General features: G+C 41.2%; 1 protein-coding gene across 1 annotated transcript in view; it reads left to right on the top strand.

Annotated features, from left to right (window-relative positions):
• The window catches only part of ak9 (adenylate kinase 9), a 269,716-nt gene that overhangs the window by 143,882 nt on the left and 98,621 nt on the right, over nt 1-27,213 (top strand). Inside the window, exons 19-21 of the mRNA XM_043675331.1 lie at nt 677-738; nt 13,337-13,513; nt 17,169-17,366. Coding sequence (XP_043531266.1) covers nt 677-738; nt 13,337-13,513; nt 17,169-17,366 — 437 coding nt within the window. The remainder of the gene's footprint in view (nt 1-676; nt 739-13,336; nt 13,514-17,168; nt 17,367-27,213) is intronic.

Genomic DNA, 27,213 nt, shown 5'->3' with positions numbered 1-27,213 from the left:
AACCATGGTCTAATAAGTTTTAACAATTATAATAATAGTCTAGGGAGAACAGTGCAGCAGAAGTAAAAAGACAAAAAGCAGGAACTTTTTAAAAGAGAAGCATGAGCAATGCAAATTGATTCTGGCAGTGATTTCCAGATGATGGAATATACTATCTAAGTAATCAGCCTCTGATGATAAAACAGAAGGAGCAGAATATATGCAATAATTCAACATCAGCATGCATTTATATAAATCAAACATCTTAAGATGCGCAAGAAGAGTACTGTGAATGGGAATTGACATAACCACAAATTGAGATGTCAAGATGACTTAATATTTTGTGAAAGAGGTCATTCCAAAATTGATGAAAGGTAATTTTGTGTGGAACTTAAAAGTGGAAAGAGAGTCATCGAGGGAATTCCAGAAACTAGGACCTTGGCAGCTGAGAGCATTGTGATAAATGATGGATCCCCCAGAACTGAAGAAGTACAGAGAATTTGAAGATTTATAAAGCTTTTGGAATTCACAGAAAAGGGAGGGGTGAGGCAATGTAGAAATTTTAAAACAAGAATAAGACTTCATTATTCAAACACTTAATAGACACACAAGAATGAATGTTAATAAAATTGTTAAACTTATTGAGAATCGTACAGAAGTCCAAATAGACATTTAATATGATGAACTTCTTTTGTAGAGAAGCAATGTTAGCAGCTGGAGCAGAGAATCCACAAACAGAGGTAAAAGGAGAAAATGAAGGTATGTTACTTAAATGAAACAAATTTCACAACAGTTATAAATCCATACTCATTTTTAACTTGCACATTTGTTATGTTATTCAAAAGTTGCAAAAGCTTCAATATTGATCTACAATTAGTGGTCTTATTTAATTTTTTTTGTTCAAAGTGAAAACAAAGGAAATAGGAGCAATATGCAACATGCAGCCTGTTTTGTTGTTCAATGCGATAATGTTTGGTAAATTGGCCTTGACTCTAGTTTCCCAACTATTCCTCAAATCCTCCAATTTAGAAAATATTGTCCATCTCATCCTTAAATCTATTCATATCGGAACATTCACAACCTTATGGAGTAGAGTATTGTGAAGATTTGCAATCACTTTAGACATTTTTTCTTATTCCAGTCAGAAATGATTTAATTTTATTATTCATTTATAGATTGTGGGTGTCATTAACTGAATGAGCATTTATTGCCCAGCCCTGGCTGCCCTTGAGAAGTTGGTAGTGAGCTGTCTTTTTGAATCACAGCGGTCCATTTTGTACAGATACATCCACAATGTTGTTAAGGAGGGAGTTCCAGGATTTTGATTCCGTGTCATTGAAGGAATGGTGGTAAATTTCCACGTCAAGATGTTGAGTTGCTTGGAAGGTGGCATTGCCATGTATCTGCTACCCTTGCCTAGCTTGGTGGTCATGCATTTGGAGTATGCTGTGAATTGTTACAGTGCACCTTGTAGATGCATCTTGCTGCAACTGAGTGTCAGTGGTGCAAGAAGTGATGTTTGCAGATATGGTGTCAGTAAAGCTGGTTGCTTTGTTCTGGAGTATGTCAAGCTGCCTGAGTGATGTTGGAGCTGCTCTTATCTAGGCAAGTGGAGAGTATTCCATCACACCCCTGATTTGCACCTTGTAGGTGGTGGACAGGCTAAGGGAGTCAGGTAGTGTGTTACATGCTGCAGGATTCCTTGCCTCTAACATGCTTTTGTAACCACAGGATTTGTATAGTTAGTCCATTTCATTTTCTGGTGAATGTAACCCCCAATATTTTTGTAGTGGATTCAGTGATGGTAATATCATTGAATGTTGAGAGACATTCTTTAGTTAGATTCTCTCATTGGAGATGGTTATTGTCTGTCCCTCCTGTGGCACAAAATCCAACTGACACAGTACAGCAGTGTTTCACAGGAGACTCCACAGCACTGAGGATGCCACCTAGAAAGGGGATGAAACATCTGCAAACCAACTTCCCAGCTCGGCGAACATATTCAGAATAGCTGCAACCAGCACTCGAGCTACAAATCTTTACGCAAACGTTGAACAAATGTTACTTACCACTTGTCAGCTCAAGCCTGGATATTGTTCAGATCCTGCTGGCTACAGACACAGACCACTTCTGTATCTGAGATGTTGCAAATGGCACTGAACACAGCACAATCATCAGCGATCATCCTTTCTTCTGACTTTATGGTGGATGAGAGGTCATTGTTGCATCACCTGAAGATGTTTGGGCCTAGTACACCACCCTGATGAATTTCTGTGGAGTTGATCTGAAGCATTTGTGCAATGGCGCCGAGTAGGACTTTCCAGCCAGAGCACTTCTGCTTCGTCAGTTCCTTTTTCTTTCTCTTTCTATTTTACTGCTCTTTTTTTCTGTGATTTTCCCTGTCCTGTCCCAATTTCTTAAACATACCTTGAAGGAATGGAGACGAGTCTGAGTCCAGCCCAGTGTGTAAGATGAATCACAGACGATGCCAGGAGAGGTAGTGGGTCCGGAGATGTGGTGTGGGCCAGAGCCTGGAGCAGGAGGCAGACCGAGCCCAGGCCAGCTTGGGAGACGAGTTCGAGACATGAGGCGTGGGTCAGAGCCTAACTTGGGAGGCAGTCTGAGCCCAGGCTGACCTGGGAGACCAGACCCGGAGGCAAAGACGCAGGTCAGAGCCCGGAGCAGGAGGCAGTCCGAGCCCAGGCTGGCCTAGGAGATGAGTTGCAGAGCAAGTTCCGGAAACAAGTCCAGGGCTGGAGGCCAGTGAATGGAGGCTTCGAGATCTGAAGCCTATCGGGCATGGACTTAGTGAAAAACACTACAATTTGAGTACTTTCTAAAAATGCTTTTTATTCTTACTCTGGACTTTGAGTAATTGAGTATTTGACCAAATAGTATCAAGGAGCCAGAACAAAATTGGAGTCAATGGGAATCAGAGGAAAAGCTCCCCAGGTTGGAGTCATGCCTTCTTAAAACTTCATATTACTACACTGGATAATTTTTTATTCTTTCAATTCTGTAACAAATTCGAGTGCATGTGACAATAAAGGAAGCTGAAATGATTGACTTTCAACAGGCACGACCAATTCTTTGTGCCAGGCATGACTCCAACCTGGGGAGCTTTTCCTCTGATTCCCATTGACTCCAATTTTGTTCTGGCTCCTTGATACTATTTGGTCAAATACTGCCTTGATATAAAGAGTTCTAAGCCTCATACCCCCCTTGTGTTCAGCCCATTTGTCCATGTTTGGACCAAGATTGTAATGAGTTCAAGAGCTGAGTGGCCCTGGCAGAACCCAAACTGGATGTCACTGAGCAGGTTATTGCTGAGCAGGTGCTGCTTATTAGCACTGTTGATGACACCTTCCATCACTTTTTGGGTTGGTCAGTGATGTCTGGGGCAAGAATCTGCTCAGCCAATGGGTATGGCTATCCATTGGGATGACCAGGGATTAGAAACTTCACAGGTCTATAAACTGCACTGTGTATATCTCTGTATGTAATGTTTTTCTTGCCCTTTAAAAGCCTGAACATCATTAAATCCTGAAGCTCCCTTCCTCACATGTCATGACATTTACCCTGCCCAGTCTGATTATGGTCATAGCCATTTCCATCCCACTTATGCACTTTCAATTTCTTGCACAATGTAAGGAAATTGCAAACACTCCTCAGCCTCTGCTTCTACATGCCAGTGAGCACTTAAACATCCAAATCCCCTTCCTAGTTGTCCCCCCTGTAAAGCCTTAGGATTTTCCTCCCACCAGGTTCCACCGAACCCATCTATGAGTCTGCATCTGTCAACCGCTCCCCCCAGCCATGCCAAATGAGGTGGCCATGCAAAATACTGTGTCCCTTCATTAGGCCAGGGTGTTCTTGTCCTTGATTAATAACACTCACATGACCCCTTTCCCATCCATGCTTTCCTGTATGCCCCTCTAGCAGATATGTTGCCCCATCCCTCACACTTGACATTTGCTGTTTCCCCTAGCCTTTTACCCACGCCTGAAGAATGATTTGCTGAGGCCCCTTCCCCCTGAAAACATCCTTTCCCCTTAGCTTTTGCTGACAGACCTGACAGACTGATTGCAGCCCCTTGAATGACCTAATTGAACAGCCCAGGACAAGAAGTGCCTAGACCCCAGGTCATGCCTGTATATCTTCCCTATTGAGTTATCTCATTGCATCTTGTGTACATTGTGGCACTTATGTGCCACTGTGATAGGAGGAGTAAATATTTAAGGTGTTAGATCAAGTGTTAATGAAACAGGCTGCTTTTCTCTGAATATGGTGTCAATTTTTTATAGTGCAAAGAGCAGACCAAAGAGCAAAGAAAATTATAACGCAGGAACAATCCTTTCAGCCCTCCAAGCCTCCGCCGAACCATATCCTCTATTTAAATCTGCCGTCTATTTTCTAAGTATCCATATCCCTTTGCTTCCTGCCCATTCACGTATCTGTCTAGTTATGTCCTAAATTACTCTATCGTTCCTGCCCCTACCACTTCCGTTGGCAAAGCATTACAGGCACCTATCACTCTCTGTGTAAAGATCTTTCCACATATATCTCCCCTAAACTTTTGCCCTCTCACTTTGAACTCATGACTCCTAGTAATTGAGTCCTCCACTCTGGGGAAAATGTTTCTTGCTATCCACTCTGTCTACAGCTCGCATGATTTTGTAGATCTCAATCAGGTCCCCCCTCAACTGCCTTCTTTCCAATAAAAATAATCCTAATCTACTCAACCTCCCCTCATAGCTGGCACCCTCCATACCAGGCAACATCCTGGTGAACCTCCTTTGCACCCTCACCAAAGCATCCAATTTGGTAATGTGGTGAGCAGAACTGTACGCAGTATTCCAAGTGTGGTCAAACCAAAGTCTTATACAATTTTAACACGACCTGCCAAATCTTGTACTCAATACCCCGTATGATGAAGCAAAGCACGCCCTATGTCTTCTTGACCACTCTACTGATGTGTGTTGCCACCTTCAAGGAACAATGGACATGAACACCAAGAGCTCTCTGTACATCAATTTTCCCCAGCACGTTTCCATTTACTGTATAGTTCGCTCTGGAATTGCATCTTCCAAAATGCATCATCTCGCATTTGTGTGGATTGAACGCCATCTGCCATTTCTCTGCCCCCAATCTATCTATATTCTGCTGTACTCTCTGACAGTGCCCTTCACTATCTGCTACTCCACCAATCTTAATGTCATCTACAAACTTGCTAATGAGGCAACCAACATCTTCCTCCAAATCATTTATGTATATCACAAACAACAGTGGTCCCAGCACAGATCCCTATGGGACACCACTGGTCACAGGTCTCCCTTCCACTACTACTCTCTGTCTTCTGTTGCCCAACCAGTTCCCTATCCATGTAGCTAGAACACCCTGGACTCCATGCAACTTCACTTTCTTCATCACCCTATCATGGGGAACCTTATCAAATACCTTACTAAAGTCCATGTATAAGACATCCACATTCCTTACCTCATCAATCAACTTTGTCACCTCTTCAAAGAATTCTATTAGGTTTGTAAGACATCACCTTCCCTGCACAAAACCATGCTGCCTATCACTGATAAGCCCATTTTCTTCTAAATGGGTATATATCCTATCCCTTAGTAACTTCTCCAGTAGCTTCCCTACCACTGACGTCAGTCTCACAGGTTTGTAATTATCTGGATTACCCCTGCTACCCTTCTTAAACAAAGGGACAACATTAACAATTCTCCAGTCCTCTGGGACCTTCCCCAATTTCAAGGCTGCTGCAAAGATATCTGTTAAAGCCCCAGCTATTTCCTCTCTCACTTCCATCGGTTATCTGGGTTAGATCCCATCCGGTCCTGGTGATTTGTCCACCTTAATGCCTTTTAGAATACACAATGCATCCTCCCTCCTATGCGGGCTTGACCTTGAGTAATCAAAGATCTATCCCTAACCTTAACATTGGCCATGACCCTCTCCTCGGTGAATACCGATGTAAAGTACTCATTAAGAATCTTACCCATTTTCTCTGACTCCACGCATATCTTTCCTCTTTTGTCCTTGTGTAGGCTAACCCTTTCACTCGTTACCCTCTTGCTGCTCATACATGTAAAGAAGGCTTTGAGGTTTTCCTTAATCCTGCTTGGTAAGGATATCTCATGACCTTTTTTAGCCCCCTTAATTCTTCATTTCAGATTGGTCCTACATTCCCAATATTCTTCCAAAGCTTCGTCTGACTTCAGTCGCTTAGACCTTATGTATGCATCCTTTTTCCTCTTACATAGTCTCACAATTTCACCTATCATCCATGGTTCCCCAATCTTGCCATTTCTATCCCTAATTTTCATAGGAACATATCTCTCCTGAATTCTAATCAACCTCTCTTTAAAAGCCTCCCACATATCAAATATGGATTTCCCTTCAAACAGCTGCTCCCAATCTACATTCCCCAGCTCCTGCCATATTTTAGTATAGTTGGCTTTCCTCCAATTTAGCACTGTTCCTTTAGGACTACACCCGTCTTTGTCCATGATTATCCTAAAACTTATGGAATTGTGATCATTATTCCCAAAGTAATCCCCCACTGAAACTTTAACCACCTAGCCTTGCTAATTTCCCAACACCAGGTCCAGTATGGCCCCTTCACGAGTTGGACTACTTACATACTGCTCTAGAAAGCCCTCCTGGATGCTCCTTACAAATACTGCTCCATTCAATTCTCTAATACTAAGTGAATCCCAGTCAATGTTGGGAAAATTAAAATCTCCTATCACCACCACTCCGTTGCTCCTACATCTTTCTGTGATCTCTCTACATATTTGTACCTCTATCTCATGTTTGCCTTTAGGCGGCCTGTAGTACAGTCCCAACATTGTTACCACACCTTTCTTATTTCTGAGCTCTGCCAATATTGCCTCACTGCTCAAGTCCTCCATTGTGCCTTCCTTCAGCACAGCTGTGATATCTAGTTGACCAGTAATACAACACTTCCACCCTTTTACCTCCCTCTCTATCCCACGTTAAGCATCCACTTCAGCGCTGTTAAAGCTCCACACATTCAGGCGAGTATATTCCCTTACAGTGGTGAAACCTGGAGATGGTTTCGAGGCTGTGAGGTATAAGTGGCTATGGGGAGCTTTATGTAAAGGGATGATGTTAGATGGGCAATACAAATATTGAAAGAGTGCAAAGGTGAACTGCAGCAATTATTCCTTCCTATATAGCATGAAAACAAAATGGGAAAGGTGACCTGAGCATGGCTAACAAAAAAAAAATAGGGTTAATATTAGATCCAAGGAAGAGGCATAAAAATTGGACAAAAAGCAGATGTGATAACTGTGGACAGTTTGAATCTCAACAAGGGAGGACAAAGCAATTGATGAAGAGGGGCTAAATAAAGTAAAAGAGTAAGCTTCTGGTAACTTAAAAAATGATTGTAAAATGGTGAGCTTTGAGAAAATTTGTAGCTCAGGTTGAGGTTCTGGATGTAAGTTTCCTCGCTGAGCTGGAAGGTTTGTTTTCAGATGTTTCGTCACCTCATACTAGTTAACATTAGTTAACAGGATAATGTTACCTAGTATGGCGTGACAAAACGTCTGAAAACAAACCTTCCGGCTAAGCGAGCAAACTTATATCCATGACTGTAAAATCTTGTTTAGGTATGTGAAGGAAATAAAGATTAGTGAAGACAAATATAGATCTTTTGCATTCAAAAGTAGGACAAGTTATAATAGGGAACAAAGAGATGACAGACCAATTAAATGTATATTTGCATAAAGGAGGAATGATAATGTCACAAAAATGCCAAGGAACTTAAAGTAGCGAATGCATTTCTGGTCATCTTTCAAGAAGCTGTAGACTCTGGAACTGTTCCTATGGATTGAAGGGCAGCTAATGTAAGCCCAGTATTTTAAAAAAAGAGATAGAGAGAAAACAGGGAATTATAGACCATTTGGCCTGACAGCAGTATTGGGGAAAATTATAGTCCATTATAAATGATTTTAATAGCAGAGGACCTGATTACACAGGATTAGACAGAATCAACATGAATTTATAAAAGCAAAATTATGCTTGACAAATTTACTGGAATTTTTTGCAAATACAATTAGTAGACTTGCTAAAGAGAAGGCAGTGGATGTTGTTAACTGGGACTTTCAGAAGGTTTTTGATAAAATTCCATACAAAAAACTAGCATGTAAAATTAAAGAACATGAAATTAGAGGTGTGTTGCATATGTTATATGTTTCAAAGAGGTCATGGGGTCATAAAGGTATATAGCACAAAAACAGGCCCTTCAATCCAACTCATCCATGCCAGTACACTTCCTAAACTGAACTAGTCCCATTGCCTGCGTTTGGTATATATCTCTCTAAAACTTTCCTTTCCATGTATTTGTCCAAATATCTTTTAAACATTCTAATTGTACCTGCCTTCCTCTGGCAGCTCATTCAATACACGCTCCACCCTCTGTGTGTAAAGGTTACCCCTCAGGTCCCTTTTAAATGTTTCTCCTTTCACCTTTAACCTGTGCCTCTAGTTTTGGACTCCCCTATCCTTGGAAAAAGACCTTGAATATATACGCTCGAGGGAAAGAAGTTCCAGACTGTCAAGCCTCTCCTTATAACTCAATCCTTCCAGTCTCAGCAACATCCTTGTAAACTCTAATGAGAATAGACCCAACCTACACAACTTCTCCTCAAAGGAAAACCCCTCCATACCTATGATTAGCCAAATAAACCCTCTCTGGACTGCCTCCATTACCAGCATATCTTTTAGATATGGACTGGCCTACTTAAAGTGTATGGAATTGGAAATGGTGTACTGACATGGATAAGAGAATTGGTTTGCAGTCAGGAAGCAAAGAGTAGTAATAACAGGTCTTTTTTCCAAGTGGCAGCCTGTGATTATTAGAGGACTGCAGGGATCAATACTTGGACCCTTCTATTCACAATATATATTAATGATTTAAATGAGGGAACTAAAAGTAATATTTTCAAGTTTGCATATAAAACAAATACAGGCTGAACTGTGAGGAAATGCAGAGATTCTTCAGTATGATTTGGACAAGTTGAGTTTGCAGGCAAATGCATGGTGGGTGAACTATAAATGTGAAGTTATATTAGCGCAAAAACAGAAAGTCATATTAAAATCTGAATGGTCATAGATGGGGAAAGGGGGAGGAGCAACGAAACCTGAGTGTCCTTGCATACCAGTTGCTGAAAGTAAGTATGCAGGTGCAGCAGGAGGTGAACAAGGCAAATGGTATGATCGCCTTCATAAACAAGAGGATTCAAGTACAGGAGTAAGGATGTCTTTCTGCAATTCTGCAGGGGCTTGGTGAGAGCACAGTTGGAGTATTGTGTACAGTTTTGGCTCCTTGTCTGAGGAAGATTGTTCTGGCTATGGAGGTCATGCAAGATGTTTACCAGACTGATTCCTGGCATGGGAGGACTGAAGTTCAGGGAGAAACTGGATCAGTTAAGACTATATTCAATGGAGTTTGAAATAATGTAAGGGGATCTCATAGAAGCTGATAAAATTCTCATAGAACTACACAGGGTCAATGTAGTAAAGATGTTCCTGATGACCAGTTAGTTAAGAACGAGGGGTCACAGTTTAAGGCTACAGCGTATGCCATTTAGGACTGAGAAGAGGAGAAATTTTTTCACCTAGAGAGTAGTGACCCTGTGGAATTCTCTGCCACAGAAAATGGTTGAGGCTAAAGCATCAAATGCTTTCAAGAAGGGGTTAAATATAATTTTTAAGTCTAAAGGGATCAAAGAGAATGTGGTGAAAGTGGGAACAGGGTATTGAGTTGGATGATTGGCCATATTTATATTAAATGGCTGAGCAATCTCAAAGAATTGAATGGCTACTCCTCCTCCCTATTTCCATAAAAGTCATAGAGTCATAGAGCAGAGAAACACACACTTTGGTCCAACTTATCCATGCGAACCAGACATCCCAATCTGATCTAGTCCCATATGCCAGTGTTGGCCCATATCCTTCTAAACCCTCCTTATTCACATCTCCATCCAGATACCTTTTAAATATTCTAATTGCACCCACCTCCATCACTTCCTGTGGCAATTTGTTCCATATATGTAGCACTTTCTGTGTGAAAAAGTTAGCCCTCAGGTCCTTTTTAAATCTTGCTCCTCTCACCTTAAATCTGCGTCTTCTTATTTGCCCCCCCCCCCTCCCCCACCTGAGGGAAAGGAACTTGGCTATTCACCCTATCTACGCTCCTCATGAGTTTACAAACCTCGATAGGGTCGCGCCTCCCTCTCCTACACACCAGAGAAAAAGGCCCCAACCTATTCAGCCTCTCCCTATAGCTCAAACCCGCTAGTCCCAGCAACATTGTTGTAAATCTTCTCTGTACCCTGTCAAGTTTAATGACATCCTTCCAACCGTGGACCAAATGTGTTCACAGTATTCTTGCTATCTAATTAGTGCCTTAAATAGTTTTATTTATAGTGTCTATATTCCACTCCTTTTGAAATAAAGGCCAGCATTCCATTTGCCTTCCCTGTTACCTGCTGTACCCATATGGTAACTATTTTGTGGCTTTTGCATTTGAATCCTCAAATCCTTCTGTGCTGCAGTTTTCCTCAACTTAACTAATATTCAGTTCCTCTATACTTCCTGCCATAGTGCATAACCTCATATTTCCCCACATTACATTTCATTCGCCTGGTTTTTGCCAATTCACTTAAACCTGTCTTTATCTCTCTGCTGAATCTTTGTGTCATCCTCATAACTCAGCTTCCAACCTACTTTTGTATCATTTGCAAACTTTGTAAGTGCACATTTACTTGCCTCATTCAAGTCATTAATATAAATTGTCAATAATTGTGGCCCCAGTATTGATCCAAATGGCACAGTACTAGTTAAATGTTACAATCCTAAACATTCCTTCTGATCCCAACTTCCTGTCTTTAGATTAGATTAGATTACGTTACAGTGTGGAAACAGGCCCTTCGGCCCAACAAGTCCACACCGACCCGCCGAAGCGCAACCCACCCATACCCCTACATTTACCCCTTACCTAACACTAGGGGCAATTTAGCCTGGCCAATTCACCTAACCTGCACATTTTTGGAATGTGGGAGGAAACCGGAGCACCTGGAGGAAACCCACGCAGACACGGGGAAAATGTGCAAACTCCACACAGTCAGTCGCCTGAGGCGGAAATTGAACCCGGGTCTCTGGCGCTGTGAGGCAGCAGTGCTAACCACTGTGCCACCATGCCGCCCACAAATTGGTTGGCCAATCATCTGTCCATGCTTACATACTACCCCAGTACTTTTTACTTGGAGTAGCCATCTTGAGCAACTTTTGGAAATCCACGTGTTTTATATCATGGTCAGTCACTCCCTTCTCACCTCTGGAATTAAGGTACTTGATCCAGAAATGCACCAAAGCTATAATAGATCTGCAGCTGAGCGGTCCTGACAGAATGCAACTTGCCACTTTAAAGCACTGTCGAGACACCTTTGCTGATAGTTAACAGTGCTGAAAATGTGTTGCTGGAACAGCGCAGCAGGTCAGGCAGCATCCAGGGAACAGGAGAATCAACGTTTCGGGCATAAGCCCTTCTTCAGCCCTTATGCCTGAAACGTCGATTCTCCTGTTCCCTGGATGCTGCCTGACCTGCTGCACTGTTCCAGCAACACATTTTCAGCTCTGATCTCCAGCATCTGCAGACCTCACTTTCTCCTGATAGTTAACAGTGGACAAGTAGAGCAATAATTGCCTGATTGGCTTTTTCCTTTTTGTGGACAGGCATATGCTGGACATTTCTTTTTACATTGTGTTTTATCTGTACTGGGACAGCTTGACAATGTAAATTCTGCAGCTCAAATCTTTAGCACTTCATTTACAGCCCAAAGTCATTTGCTGTATCCAGTGTTTTCTATTGTTTCTTGGTCTCATGCAGAGTGAATTGAATTGCTTGAAGATTAGTACAAAGGTGGTAGATAAATACATGTCTTTCTTTTATGCATTCAAGGGCAATGGGCTGATGGTTAAAAATAAAGAAGAAAATAGCAAAGAATGTCGAGGCAGGTCTTAAGGCAAGAAAAAGTATAGAGAATTAATTTATGACTGGTTTCGACAAAGTAGATAAATTCAACGTTTTCCTGTAACCTGACGGCTCAAGGGACAAAGATTTAAAGATTTGAGCAAGAGGTACAGGGTTATTGTGAGGAATTTATTTTTCCATAATATGCAGTGTGACCTGGAACTTGCCACTTCCAAAGGTAGTTGGAAGCAGAGATGAGTGACAATTTCTTCAGGCAGTTGGATAGACATTGAAGGAAATAAATTTGCAAAGGACGGAAGTGCAGTACAGCAGTATTTGAGGTCCATTTTGAGGCATGAAAATTGTCCTTTCCTTGCAGGGAGGGAAGGAGGGTGATAGGGATAAGGAGGACGAGTGTGGTGAAGCAAGGGGCTGTAAAGAATTAAGATCAGTGGTGTAGAAGCAGATGGATATGTGAGAGCATGGGACAAGTGAAGAGGAAGAATAGGAGACCAGACCACAATATTTTTTCTCAACTACAATTTGCTGCTGTGTTGAAGGCTGTGATCTGGCCTCAAAGCTGATTACATTAGGTATGGTCTCATGACCAAGACCAGAAAAACAATGTGCATGACCATGTTATGGAAATATGGAGTCAAACTCAGGACTGTCATTCGAACATAGACCTATAGGAATAGAAGTGGACCATTCAACCTCTGAAGCTCATTCCACCATTCAGTGAGATTATGGCTGATCTGTGGCCTACTTCCATATGCTTAGAATTGCCCCATATCCCTTAATACTTTGCTTAACAAAAGTTTTCTGTCTCAGATTTAAAATTAACAACTGATATAGCATCAACTGCCTTTTGTGGAAGAGAGCTCCAAACCTCTATCACCCTATGTGTAGAAGTGTATCCTAACAGCTGTCCTGAATGACCTGACCCTAATCTCAGACTATGCCCCCTAGTTCAAGAATATCCAACCTATGGAAGTAGTTTATCTTTGTCAACCCTGCCTTTTCCTGTCCTATGGAGTCTCTGCTCCACAGTCACCATAGCTGCTACTATTTAGAAATGCCTGCTTTGCAGGGACACAATGAGTCAAATGGGCCCCTGTGTGCCATCACAATTTGCTAAGGTTTGGAATTTTTATGAAAACAATCTACCTGTAAATGTATTGATAAATTTGTGTCTTTAATATATTAGCTTACAATGTTTCCCATTAACTGTAGCCAGATGCCAACATTTTAGTTGATTTACAAAATTTACAAAAATAAGAGAAGAGAAAGAAGATCTTGTTTCCTCATTATCACCCAAATAATGCATTTCAATTATAGCTGATGAGGAAATGAAGGAGCTGGCTCAATCTAAATCAGACGTTGAGATTTATGAAGCACAAACCTCTGCAGAAACAGATCAAACTGCATCTGATCAACAAACTACAATTAAGCCAGAGCCTACAATAGAGTTGGAACACTCGCCTGTATCTGAAACTCAAATAGAACCAGAACCTGGTTAGTCAATCTAGTAATAGTTCTGTTTTCTTTTATTATAAAATGAAAATGCTATCAAAAAAAGCAATCCAAATACAAATGCCACATTGGTAAAACCTATCAGGTCTTTGGTGCCAGAAATGTACTTATCATTGATGTTTAAGTGGGCAGTGAATTTGTTTGAAGTTCTGAAAAGCTTATGACAAATTGGACTCAAGTAAATCTTCTTCCATGTACATAATTCAAAAACAGGCATATTTTAAAATAGAGGGCAATAAAAGAAAATTTACAGAAAACACTTTGTTAATGAGGGGTGGTATTTTATATTATGATCACAACTGACATTTTTACTGGACAAGCCAGATCCATACTGCAGTCTGGTTTGATAGATCATTTTGCCTTTTTGTGGTTTAATGTGGTGCTCCTCCACTGAAACACATACACACATTGCAGATTTACTTTTACCAATAAAATAAAAGTTTATTACACAAAGGGAATTAAGGAAAAGAGTAAGTCAATCTGTATACATATTTTATGTGTTTAAAAATTTTGAACACATATTACAATACTAACAGCACTCCTTTACAGTACTCAACACCAAAAATAATTCCTTTCACTATCATATATAGGGGTTAATTTAACTGATGATTCTATTCTCAGTCATGAAAAGCCCTTAGCCTCTTCCTAAGCATTTATACAAATTAGTTTAGATTTTCACAGTTCCAAATAACCCTTTCAGGGTCTTAATCACACATATCTGATGTGGAATCTTTAAACTAAACTCCTTGCATTTAGGTAGCCTGAGTAGTTTCTTCACACTTCTAAACCATTTCCCTTCTTCAGGAGAAATTGTTTTACACTTTATTCAATTAGGACTTATGCAAAACTGAAAGCAAGCTCTTTGTGTTTCTCTAAAACCAAAAGAACACAATTCCAGATATTTTAACAGAAAACAAATGAATTACACTGTTTACTTTGTTCTTTCATAAAACTCTCCCAATGTAAACAAATCCCCAATAACTTTCAGGAACTATGTCTCTCCTCTTTTTCCAAAAATCACTATTGTCAGAGACATGCTTGCAAGTTAATAATTAAACCCCCTTTCTAGACACAAACAAAAACTCACATGTCACTAGTTTAAAATTCGAACTTTAAAATAAATTATATTAAAATATCATACACCGTTAAGCACAGGTAATTGAATGGAATTCTAGCTGATGTGCTGAAAGAAGAGCTTTTAGGAACATTGATGAGTCTTGAAAAGGAATTAGAAAGCTTCCTGTCAACAAATCAGATTCAGGGTTATTCAAAATCCATAAAGTAAAGATTTTAAATAAGTGTTCTTGATGAACCAAAGGAGTGGCACGGTGGCTCAGTGGTTAGGACTGCTGCCTCAGAACACCAGAGTCCCAGGTTTGATTCTAGCTTCGGGCAACTGTCTGTGTGGAGTTTGCACATTCTCCCCATGTCTGTGGGTTTTCTCCGGGTGCTCCAGTTTCCTCCCACAATCCAAAGATGTGCAGGTTAGGTGATTTGGCCATGCTAAATTGCTCATAGTGCTGGTTGCATTAGTCAGAGGGAAATGGGTCGGTGTGGACTGGTTGGGCCAAAGGGCCTGTTTCTGCACTGTAGTGAATCTAATCTAAGTTTATCTCCTCCAAAGCATATCTTACCATCCAGTCATTTAGTAGTACAGAACTTGAATATTTATTGAAAAAAAGTTACATTTAATTGAAGCTCATCAGGATAATTTGCATGAAATACTAATGTAATGGTAAAGTAACATTTTTATGTTCTATGAGAAGAGAATGCTGTTTAGTTAAGAAATAGATTCTGATTGGTAGAGACTTGCTATGGAGAATGAACCAGATAGATGATGGCTAACAGTTAACTGCAAAGCTTTGTTTAATTTTAAATCAGATAGGTTGACTGATTGCAGTGGCAATACCCTGAGAAATGAAGATAGATAGAATTAATTTAGGTAAATGCAGTAGGGAACTTTATCATAGAATGGATCTTCTAGAGCTGTGAATGGTGTGTAGTTCCTAATTTTATTTATGAAAGTTTACAAATTGTTGCTAAGTATATAAAGAAATTAATTTATTGCCACCCCATCTCTCTCTATCCATATCAATTACTATTTATGATAATAACAGTGTTTAGATTGTCAGAACCTAAAATACTCACCATCTTCAACCTGAGGCAATAAATTGGCTTAAGTGTTATAAATGTATGTAATACAAAGTATCTTTTTGTCCATAAATTAGTAAGTCACTTCCATTTTACCAATTGATGCAACTATTTATATCTGAGTCGAGAGTGGGGTGCTGAAAAAGCACAGCACGTCAGGCAGCATCCGAGGAGCAGGAGAATTGACATTTGGGCAAGAGGCCTTCTCAATAATACAATGTGTATGATGGTACCAAGACCGTTGCATCACCTTAAAATTAAAGAAGCTAAAATTTGGAGCCACAGGAAGAATTCTAGTCTTAGTTTGGTCTGGTAATTCTTTTCACCCTGATCATGATTGTTAGCAAAAGGATCCTGAAATTACTTTCCTGCGTTGATGATTGCCTGGTTTTGCATACCTTGATAAAAGCCAGCTGTCCCAAGTATGCATCCTTGAGATTTATGTAAATTGTATCAGCTGGCTTCAGGTCACAAGTGTGAGAGGTACAGGAAGGGGATGATGGCATATGTTAATATCAATGGACTTAAAATTCAAAGACCTCGGCAAATGATCGGGAGGTATGTGTTTAAATCTCACTGTGTCAGCTGGTGGAATTTGAATTCAAATTAATAAATTGGAATTGAAAGCGAGTGTTAACAATATGATTGTCATAAAAAACCCATCTTGTTCACTGACATCCGTTTTGAATGGAAGTCTGCCATTCCGAACCAGTCTGCACTAAATGTGACTCCAGACCCCACCAATTTGATTGACTCTTAAATGCCCTAGAAAATCACTCAGTTAAGGGGCAGTTCAGGATGGACAAAAAATTGTTGGCCTTCTTAACACTCACCACATCCAGTGAAAGAACCCATCCAAAAATGGTTTTAATTCTGTCCAGCTCGAATGTTTCGTCTTGTGATAATGATAATGGACTAGCAGTCAGAGTTCAAATCTCAATATGGCAAATTATAAAAGTTAATTTATTTAAGTTACCAAATATTTATAAATTAGCATTGTTATTACCTGAATATAACAATGAAATACCCAGCTGATTCACAGTTGTCCTTTAGGGAAAAGAAACTACCATCTCTACCCATCTAGCCTACAAGTGATTCTGTTACTGCACTTATACAAAGCAAAATGCTGAGGTTGCTGAAAATGCTAAATGAACCAGGGTTAACATGTCAGATCAATGTTGTGCTTTTTCTACCTATCTGCTGAGTTTTTCCAATATTTTCTGTTCTTACTTTTTTCAACTTTGTGTAGTTGACATCCAATACCATGAAGACAACTAGAATAAATACTGTCTTGCCAATGATGCCACCAATGAAAAACAAAGCATTGGTTGGTAACTTTTCAAGAGTACAATTTGGAAATTAGACATAGTTAAGATTCTTTGGTAGATATTTTACAGAACTCACTAAAAGCATTTTTCTTAAAAATATTATGAGATGATAAATTTTTGTGATTGTGAATTGAATTATGTTTCATTGTAAAATTTAGAAATCACATTACCTGTGGTTCCTGAGGGAGGTTATCCAGAAAGTCCAGAAATGGATCATTATCGCAAGATTGTCTCTGATTACATAAATAGCTTCAGTGCAATTGAAGCAGTGCTTAGCACAACTCTATATAAAATGTTGGAGATTGCGGAGAAAACTCCAGATGCTCTTTTGAAAGAAGCTGTTGAAATTATGGAAAGTAAGTGAAGCTTTTTCTATTACCACAAGAAGATATTTTCACTATGCTTTAAACATTACATTTTTTTAGTATTACAATAGTGCAATAATGGTATACAGTAAATAGGAAATATTTATCATTGCATAGAGGGCATGTATTATTGCATTGACTGATATTCTTGTACTTCAATAATTGTGTACAAGAAATTAGTAAGTGACTAATATCTTCATCAGTATTCAAACAACCCAAGATTTCTGTAATGAGGTTAATACATTATATCACTCCAGAATACTAAGAAAGCAGGCATAAACACAAATCTGGAGAGAACTGGACCTCAAAGTTTGGATCATAGCAAGAAGATGTGTAGCTGGTGGAATTTAAATATAATTAATACATTTAATAAATTAATGAATTTAGATTTGATTAGATTTTTGTCAGCAATAGTAACCATTAATTGTTGTATAAATTGGCACTAGTGCCATCTGATTCATCAATGTCTTTCAAGAAACATACCTTCCTTGCCTGGTCTGGTCTACGTATGATTGCAGTCCAACAGCAATGTAGTTGACTGTTAACTGCCCTATGAAACAACCTAGAAAGTATTCATTGTACTTGCAGTAGATGGACTATAGTGGTTCAAGAAGGTGGCCCAACATCACCTTCTCAAGGGCAATTTGGGTGGCTTAACAAATTAGCAATGCCCACATCCAATGATAATTTTTAAAAAACACTATTTCAAAGGCTGGTGAACAAGTTATGGATGAAATTGTTTTCATTCATATTATTTTAGACTGAATTTATGGAAATACTCTGCAAGATGTTTGCAGTTGTTATTTAACAGTTTTAGCTAAACTCATGGAGGACAGACAAATACCTGTCCCAGATATTGAGGCCAATAATTACACTTTTTTTTGGCATTCAACATGACCAAGGCCGAGATTTGAGAATATCAGAATGAGAAAGCACTGAATGAAGGAGAGCAGCTCTCTACAGAATTCCCTGTTTATAAAAGCATTTGCAAAAAATAATTATCCTATCATAACTTTATCCCAGAGAAATGCGTAAGGCAGTTCAGGTTCAATGCATTTATCCGGTGCCATTCAGCCCTGTTCACTGTCTTCAGCCTTTCTAGAGGAATCAGAGGTTGGCTGCTTAGGAAAAGGGGCTATCATTCTGTACATGACAGATGACCTTTTGTCACTTCCTACCACATAAGCAGAGATTTCTTCCATAAAGACCACTTACATGGGAGTTGCGGAGGCAGTGAACTCTGGGACGAGGGACCAGAGTGCGGGGGAGGATACAAATCATGGGCAGGCTTGAGGCCTACATCACTTAGCTGGGAATTATAGGGGCAGATCATTATGCTCCTGGGAAATGGTCTAAAAAAATGGTGAACAGGAGATCTACTGTTGTTTTTGAGGTTTGTGTCAGTGCTCGGCTGGATTTACTCCCTTCCATTGGGTAGTAATTGCTTTTTTTTACAAATTGTTGTGTTGTTTTTGGAACTTTTTGAAAAAAGATCAAAAACAAAGATACCTTAAAAGAGAGGAAGGAGAAAGAGTTTCAGGAGAGCGATCATGCAGCAAGTCTGAGGAATTGCATAGGTTTTGGCGATCAGCTTTTTATGAAGCAGCTAAGAAATGTAGTTTCATAGCTGTCAGACTGAGAAATTGCACAAGGGCTCTGAAGAATGAGTTTCACTAAAACAACAAACAAGAAGTGAAGTTTCATAGTTGATGTGGAAGTTTCAGAGCTGCAGAGATTTCATTAATTTAGAAAAAGAATTACCTAAAGTTATGGAAGAGGGCAAACGGGTCTTTGAGCCTGATCAGCTAAGTGTTGATTTTTAAGACCTTTAAAATTTCAAAATCTTAATTTTTATTTGTAAAACTAGAATAATGAGTAAGGCGAAGACATTTATTTTTCTTATGTTTATATTGTGATCTTTCTATTGATTAACTTTTAATATTAAAGATTGGTACTAAGTTATCCCAGAGCAGTGTTTTTGAGCAGGAAGACTGTGCTAACTCTGCATTTTTGAGCAAAATGTAGTGTGTTTACTTTTAGGTATCTCCTGTGACTGCAGGTTGTAAAAGGATTCGAGATGGCTTTTAGTAGGGTGATGTGCTGTTCTTGTCAAATGTGGGAGATCAGGGAGATTTTGAATGTTCATGGAGACTACATCTGCAGGAAGTATGTTTGTTTGCAAATCATATCAGACCGCATGGATTGGTTGGAGCAGTAGTTAGAGACAATAGGAAGTTTACAAGAGCACGGGGACGTGATGGATGGCAGTTTCAGGAAGGTTGAGACACTGTACATACAGTTGATGGATGGTTGACTGTTAGGAATGGTGAAAGAGCTAGCCAGGTAGAGCAGGAGTCTCCTGCACCATCCCCACCTCAAACAAGTATGCTGTTTGGACAGAACATAGAACATTATAATGCAGTACAGGCCCTTCAGCCGACCTGTGAAATCAATCTTAAGCCTATCTAACCTACACTATTCCATTTTCATCCATATGTTTATCCACTGACCATTTAAATGCCCTTAAAGTTAGTGGGTCAACTACTGTTGCAGGCAGGTAAAAACAATGACTGCAGATGCTGGAAACCAGATTCTGGATCAGTGGTGCTGGAAGAGCACAGCAATTCAGGCAGCATCCGAGGACAGGCAAAATCGACGTTTCGGGCAAAAGCCCTTCATGTTCCTGATGAAGGGCTTTTGCCCGAAACGTCGATTTTGCCTGTCCTCGGATGCTGCCTGAATTGCTGTGCTCTTCCAGCACCACTCATCCAGATACTGTTGCAGGCAGGGCTTTCCACACCCCTACTACTCACTGAATAAAGAAACTACCTCTGACATCTGTCCAATATCTATCACCCCTCAATTTAAAGATATGTCCCCTCATGCTTGCCATCACCATCTGAGGAAAAAGGCTCTCACTGGCCACCCTATCTAATGCTCTGATCATCTTATATGTCTCAATTAGGTTGCCTCTCAACCTTCTTTTCTGTAATGAAAACAGGCTCAAGTCCTTCAGCCTTTTCTCATAAGACCTTCCTCCATACCAGGCAATCCATCCTAGTAAATCTACTTTGAACCAAATCTTTCACATCCTTCCTTTTATGTGGTGACCAGAACTGTACGCAGTACTTCAAGTGTGGCCATACCAGAGTTTTGTACAGCTGCAGCGTGACCTCATGATTCTGAAACGCCATCCCTCTACCAATAAAAGCTAACACACCATACACCTTCTTAACAACCCTATCAACCTGGGTGGCAACTTTCAGGGATCTATGTACATAGACACCGGGATCTTGCTGCTCATCTACACTACCAAGAATCTCACCATTAGCCAGTACTCAGTATTCTTGTTGCTCCTTCCAAAGTGAATCACCTCACACTTTTCCACATTAAACTCCATTTGCCACCTCTCAGCCCAGTTCTGCAGCATATTATGTCCCCCTGTAACTTGCAACATCCTTTGACACTATGTACAACTCCACCGACCTTACTGTCATCCATAAATTTATTAACCCATCCTTCTACGCCCTCATCCAGACCATTTATTAAAATGACAAACAGCATTGGCGCCAAAACAGATCCTTTCAGTACACCACGAGGCTGAACTCCAGGCTGAACATTTTTCATCAACTACCACCCGCTAAATGACTCTTAATCCCACGTCTTTGTATTTTGTATAATAGCCCCATGGGGAACCTTATTAAATGTCTTACTGAAATCAATACACAGCACATCAACCACTTTACCCTCATCCACCTGTTTGGTCACCTTCTCAAAGAACTCAGTCAGGTTTGTGAGGCACGACCTACTCTTCACAAAACCGTGTTCACTATCCCTAATCAAAATTATTCCTTTATAAATCCTATCACTTATAACCTTTTCCAACACTATACTCACAACCGAAGTAAGGCTCACTGGTATATAATTACCAGGGTTGTCTCTACTCCCCTTCGTGAACAAAGGGACAACATTTGCTATCCTCCAGTCTTCTAGCACTACTCCTGTAGACAATGATGACAAAAAGATCAAAACCAAAGGCTCTGCAATTGCCTTCCTGGCTTCCCAGAGAATCCGAAGATAAATCCCATCCGACCAAGGGGACTTATCTATTTTCACATTTTCCAGAATTGCTAACACCTCCTCCTTGTGAACCTCAATCCCATTTAGTCTAGTAGCCTGTATATCTGTATTCTCCTGGACAACATTGTCTTTTTCCAATGTGAATACTGACAAAAAATATTCATTTAGCGCTTCCCATATCTCCTCAGACACCATGCACAACTTCCCGCAATTGTTCTTGATTGGCCCCATTCTTACTGTAGTGATTCTTTTATTCCTGATATAGCTATAGAAGGATTTAGGGTTTTCCTTGATCCTATCTGCCAAGGACTTCTCATATCCCCTCCTGGCTCTTCTTAACTCTCTCTTTAGGTCTTTCCTGGCTAACTTGTAACTCCCACACACCCTAACTGAGCCTTCATGTCTCATTCGAACATAAGACTTCTTCTTCCTCTTATCAAGAGATTCAACTTCTTAGTAAACCTCACTCGACCACTTCCTCCCTGACAGGTACGTACTTACCAAGGACACGCAGTAGCTGTTCCTTGAATAAAGTTCACATTTCAATTATGTCCATCCCCCACAGTTTCCTTTCCCATTCTAAATCATGCCTAATTGCATCATAATTGCCTTTCACCCATCAATAACACTTGTCCTGTGGTATATACCTATCCCTTTCCATTGCTGAAGTAAACATAACCGAATTGTGATCACTATCACCAAAGTGCTCACCTACAAATCTAGCACCTGGCCAGGTTCATTACCCAATGTGGTCTTGCCCCTTGTTGGCCTGCCTACATACTGTGTCAGGAAACTCTCCTGCACATATTGGATAAAAACTGGCCCATCTGAAGTACTCAAACTATATTATTTCCAGTCAATATTTGGGAAGTTAAATGTCCCATTACAACTACCGTGTTACTGTCGCTCCTATCCAGAATCATCTTTGCTATCCTTTTCTGTACCTCTCTGGAACTATTCAGAGGCCTATAGAAAACTCCCAACAATGTGACCTCTCCTTTCCTATTTCTAACCTCAGCCCATACTATCTCAGTAGAGCAGTCCTCAAATGTCCTTTTTGCAACCATAATACTGTCCTTGACTAAGAATGTCACACCTCCCCCTCTTTTACCATCTTCTCTGTTCTTACTGAAACATCTAAATCCTGGAACCTGCAACAACCATTCCTGTCCTGGCTCTATCCATGTCTCTGAAATGCCACAGCATGGAAGTCCCAGGTACTAACCCATGCTACAAGTTCACCCACCTTATTCCGATGTTCCTGGCATTGAAGTAGACTTCAAACCACCTTCTTGCTTGCCAGTGCACTCTTACGATCTTGAATCATTATTTCTGACCTCACTACTCTCAACTTCCTGGACACTGGAACTACAATTTAGGTTCCCACCCCCTGCTGAATTAGTTTAAACCCTTCTGAAGAGCATTAGCAAATATTTCACCCCTCCCCCCCAGAGTATTGGTACCCCTCTGGTTCAGGTGTAGACCATCTTGTTTGTAGAGATCCCAAGAATGAGCTCCAATTATCCAGGTATCTGAAACCCTCCCTCATGTACCATCCCTGTAGCCACATGTTCAACTCTTCTTTCTCCCTATTCCTTGCCTCACTAGTATGTAGCATGGGTAACAAACCAGAGATAACAACTCTGTTTGTTCTAGCTTTAAGCTTCCAGCCTAGCTCCCTAAATTTCTGCCTCCCCATCCCTTTTCCTACCTATGTCATAATGCCTATGTGGACCACGACTTGAGACTGCTCCCCTCTCCCCTTAAGGATCCTGAAAACACAGTGCAAAACATCACGGACCCTGGCACCTGGGAGGCAACGCACCAACCGTGAGTCTCTCTTGTTTCCATAAAACATCTTATCTGCCCCTCTACCTGTGGAGTCCCCAGTGACTAATGCTCTGCTCTTCTCCCCCCCTTCTCTTCTGAGCAACCGGGACAGATTCTCTGCCAGAGACCTGCACCCCATGGCTTACCTGTGGTAAGTTGTCTCCCCAACAATATTCAAAATGGTATACTTGTTATTGAGGGGAATGGCCAAAGGAGATCCCTGCACTGTCTGCCAGTTCCCTTTCCGTCCCTGACTGTAACCCATCTGCCTTTTTCTTGTACCTGAGATGTGACTACCTCCCTGTAACTCATCTCAATAACCCCCTTCACCTCCCAAATGATCCAAAGTTCATCCAGCTCCAGCTCCAATTCCCTAACACAGTTTTTGAGGAGCTGGCATTGGGTCACTTCCCGCAGATGAAGTCAGCAGGGACGCTAGTGGTGAACCTTACCTCTCACATTCTGCAGGAGGAACATTCAACTGCCCTAACCTCCACTCCCACCATCCTAAATTCCCAAAGAATCTGTTGAAAAATAAAGAATAAAAAAGACGTTATCTACCAATCCAGCACACAGAACCCTTTTTTTTGGTTAGAGGAGAAGAATAGGTGGGAGACACTACCTAAGTCATGTTTCTATCGGAGTGAGGTGGCCTCTCAGGGGAATGTAGCACCAACAGCCAGGTGTCTGGTACCGTGACTGGTTGTACTGTAATGAGGGGTATGTCAGTTCCAAGTGGTCAATTATAATAGGGTCCTCTGAAGTCTGGGGCAGACAGACATTTCTGCATCCATCAGTCGGACATCAGGATGGTTTGTTGCTTCCCTAGTGCCAGTGTCAAGGATGTCTCGGAGAGGGTACAGAATATTCTGAAAGGGGAGAACAACCAGCAGGAGATCGTTGTGCACTTTGGTACCAATGACATAGGTAAGGAAAACAAACAAAAAATACTCGAAAAACTCAGCAGGTCCAGCAGCATCTGTGGAGAGAAATCAGAGGTAATGTTTCAGGTCCAGTGACCCTTAGTGACAGCAAAGAAAATGCTTGTTTTTATACAAGAGATTAGGGTGGGGGAAGATGGAAGGAAAATGTTTTTTAATGCAGAGAATAGGGTCAGGGAGGGGATGAAGAGCAAACAATAGGTAGGGATATAGCCCAAAGAATGAAAAGGACAATTGGACAAAGGAGTGGATAATGATTAGGCCCAGGGAGTGATTAGCTGTTAATGGGAACTGTTAGTAGGTAACAATGGGTTGTGTGCAATATTAGACCGTGTGATAACAAGGCCTTGTATTTGGGGATTGGGATAAGGGTATGGGTGAGCTCAGATCCAAATTTTGTTACACAACATTGAGTCCAGACACCTGTAAAATTCCCAAGCAAGAAATGAGATGCTGTTCTTTTAGTTTATGCTAAGCTTTGCTGGACACTGCAGTAAGCCTGAGACAGAGCTGTTGGCCAGGGAACAAGATAGTGTTGAAGTAGCAGGCAACTGGAAGCTCAGGGTCTTTTTTGCACACAGAACTGTGAAGTGGCTCCCCAATGTACGGGGGACCACTGTGAGCAATAGACTAGACTGTGCAAAGTGAGGTAAAACACTGCTTCACCTGAAAAGTGTGCTTGGGCCTTTGGATACTGAGGAGAGAGAAAGTAAACCAGCAGTTGTTTCACCTTCTGTGGTTGCAAAGGAAGGTGTCATAGAGCTGTGAGGGAGTGGTGGAAATGTAGGAGGAGTGGACCAGGGTGTCCCATAGAGAACAGTCCCTGTGGAAAGCTGACAAGGGAAAGAAGGAAAATATGTGTCTGGTGGTGGCTTCCCGCTGCAGATTGTGGAAATGGTGGCTAAATATCCTCTGAACATGGTTGCTGGTTTGCTTCTCCCCAGCACCCCCCACCCCCATTTATCTCTCCACCCTGGAGGCTTCCTGCCTCTATTCCTGATGAAGGGCTTTTGCCCAAAACATCGAGTTTCCTGGTCCTGCCTAACCTGCTGTGATTTTCCAGCACCACTCTGATCTAAAATCTGGTTTCCAGCATCTGCAGTCCTCACTTTTGCCATGGTTGCTGGTGGGATGGTAGGTAACGACAAGGGGAATCTTATTGCTGTTGTGGGAGTGAAAAGAGGGAGATGGCAGAAGTGCGGGAGATGGGTTAGATCTGGCTGAGGATCTTGTCAACTATAGTGCTAGGGAAGCCTGAATTGAGGAAAAAAGTGGACATTTCAGAGGCACTCTTGTCATAGTTGGCATCATTGGAACAGATGCGACAGAGACGGAAGAACTTGGAGAATGGAATAGATCATACCATGCAAAGTACATAGGAAAAAGAACAGAACAAGGAATACAATGTTACTGCAGCAAAGAAGGTGAACAAAAAGCGAGATTGAAATTAAATTTAAAATTTGAGAGGTCCATTCAGGAGTCTTATAACATGGGGAAGAAGTTGTTCTTGAACCTATTAGTACATGTATTTTTAAGCTTTTGTGTCTTCTGCCCACCAGAAGAAGATTATAACAGGGTGGGACAGCTCTTTGATTGTGAGTAGATATGAGGTTATGCTTAGAGAATATAGTACATTATGCAGAAGGTTACTTTAGATTACTTACAGTGTGGAAACAGGCCCTTTGGCCCAACAAGTCCACACCGACCCGCTGAAGCGCAACTCACCCAGACCCATTCTCCTACGTTTACATAACACTACGGGCAATTTAGCATGGCCAATTCACCTAACCTGCACATTTTTAAAGTGTGGGAGGAAACTGGAGCATCCGGAGGAAACCCACACAGACACGGGGAGAATGTGCAAACTCCACACGGTCAGTTGCCTGAGGCGGGAATTGAACCTGGGTCTCTAGCGCTGTGAGGCAGCAGTCCTAACCACTGTGTCACCCACTAAAAAGTATATTAAAAGGTTAAAAAGTATGTCCTCGAGTGTAGCAATATCTGGACTACTATCAGCGCCACAGGCTAGTGAGAGTAGGAATAGGAACATAAAGCAGGTGAATGTGTGGCTAAGGAGCTGGTGCTGGAGCAAGGATTGACATTTTTGGACTGTTGGGACCTCTTCAGGGGTACAAATAACCTGTGTAAAAGGGACAGGTTCCACCTGAATTGGAAGGAGACTGGTATCTTTGTGGGAAACTTTGCGAGTGCTACTTGGTGGGGGGGAGGGGGTTCTTTAAACTAGTGATGGGAGGATGGGAACCAAAGCAATAGTGAGAAAAGAGAAAAAGCTGAGGCTGGTACAGTGGACAAGGAGGGCAAGTCTAATAGTCAAGGAAGACATGAGCTTGGCAGAGAACAAAGTAAGACTGATAAATTAAACTGCATTTATTTCAACATAACAGGTCTGACAGCCGAACTGAGAGAATGGATAGGAATATGGGACTGGGATATCGTTGCTATTATAGAAACATGGCTCTAGGATGGACAGGACAGCTTAATGTTCTTGGGTATAGGTTAGATTAGATTACTTACAGCGTGGAAACAGGCCCTTCGGCCCAACAAGTCCACACCGACCTTCCGAAGACTGTGAGAGGAAACCCACGCAGACACGGGGAGAATGTGCAAACTCCACACAGACAGTTGCCTGAGGCGGGAATTGAACCTGGGTCTCTGGCGCAGCGAGGCAGCAGTGCTAACCACTGTGCCACCGTGCAGTGTGAAAGGAAAGATCGAAAGGGAGGCAAAAGAGGAAGTGCCGTTTTTGGTGAGGGAGAACATTACAGCTATACTTGAGGATATTCTTGGGAGATCAACCATTGACCTTATATGGGTGAAACTTAAAAATAAGAAAGAGATGATCACATTATTGTGATTATAGACCTCCAGTAGTCAGCAGGAAGTTGAGAAGCAAAGATGTAAGGAGATCTCAGGTATCTGTAAGAAAAATGTCATTGTAATGGTAGGGGATTTTAACCTTCCAGCAT

This window comes from Chiloscyllium plagiosum, chromosome 3 (genome assembly GCF_004010195.1).
Source record: "Chiloscyllium plagiosum isolate BGI_BamShark_2017 chromosome 3, ASM401019v2, whole genome shotgun sequence".
NCBI lineage: Eukaryota > Metazoa > Chordata > Chondrichthyes > Orectolobiformes > Hemiscylliidae > Chiloscyllium > Chiloscyllium plagiosum.
This window is presented reverse-complemented; position numbering and strand designations above follow the sequence as displayed.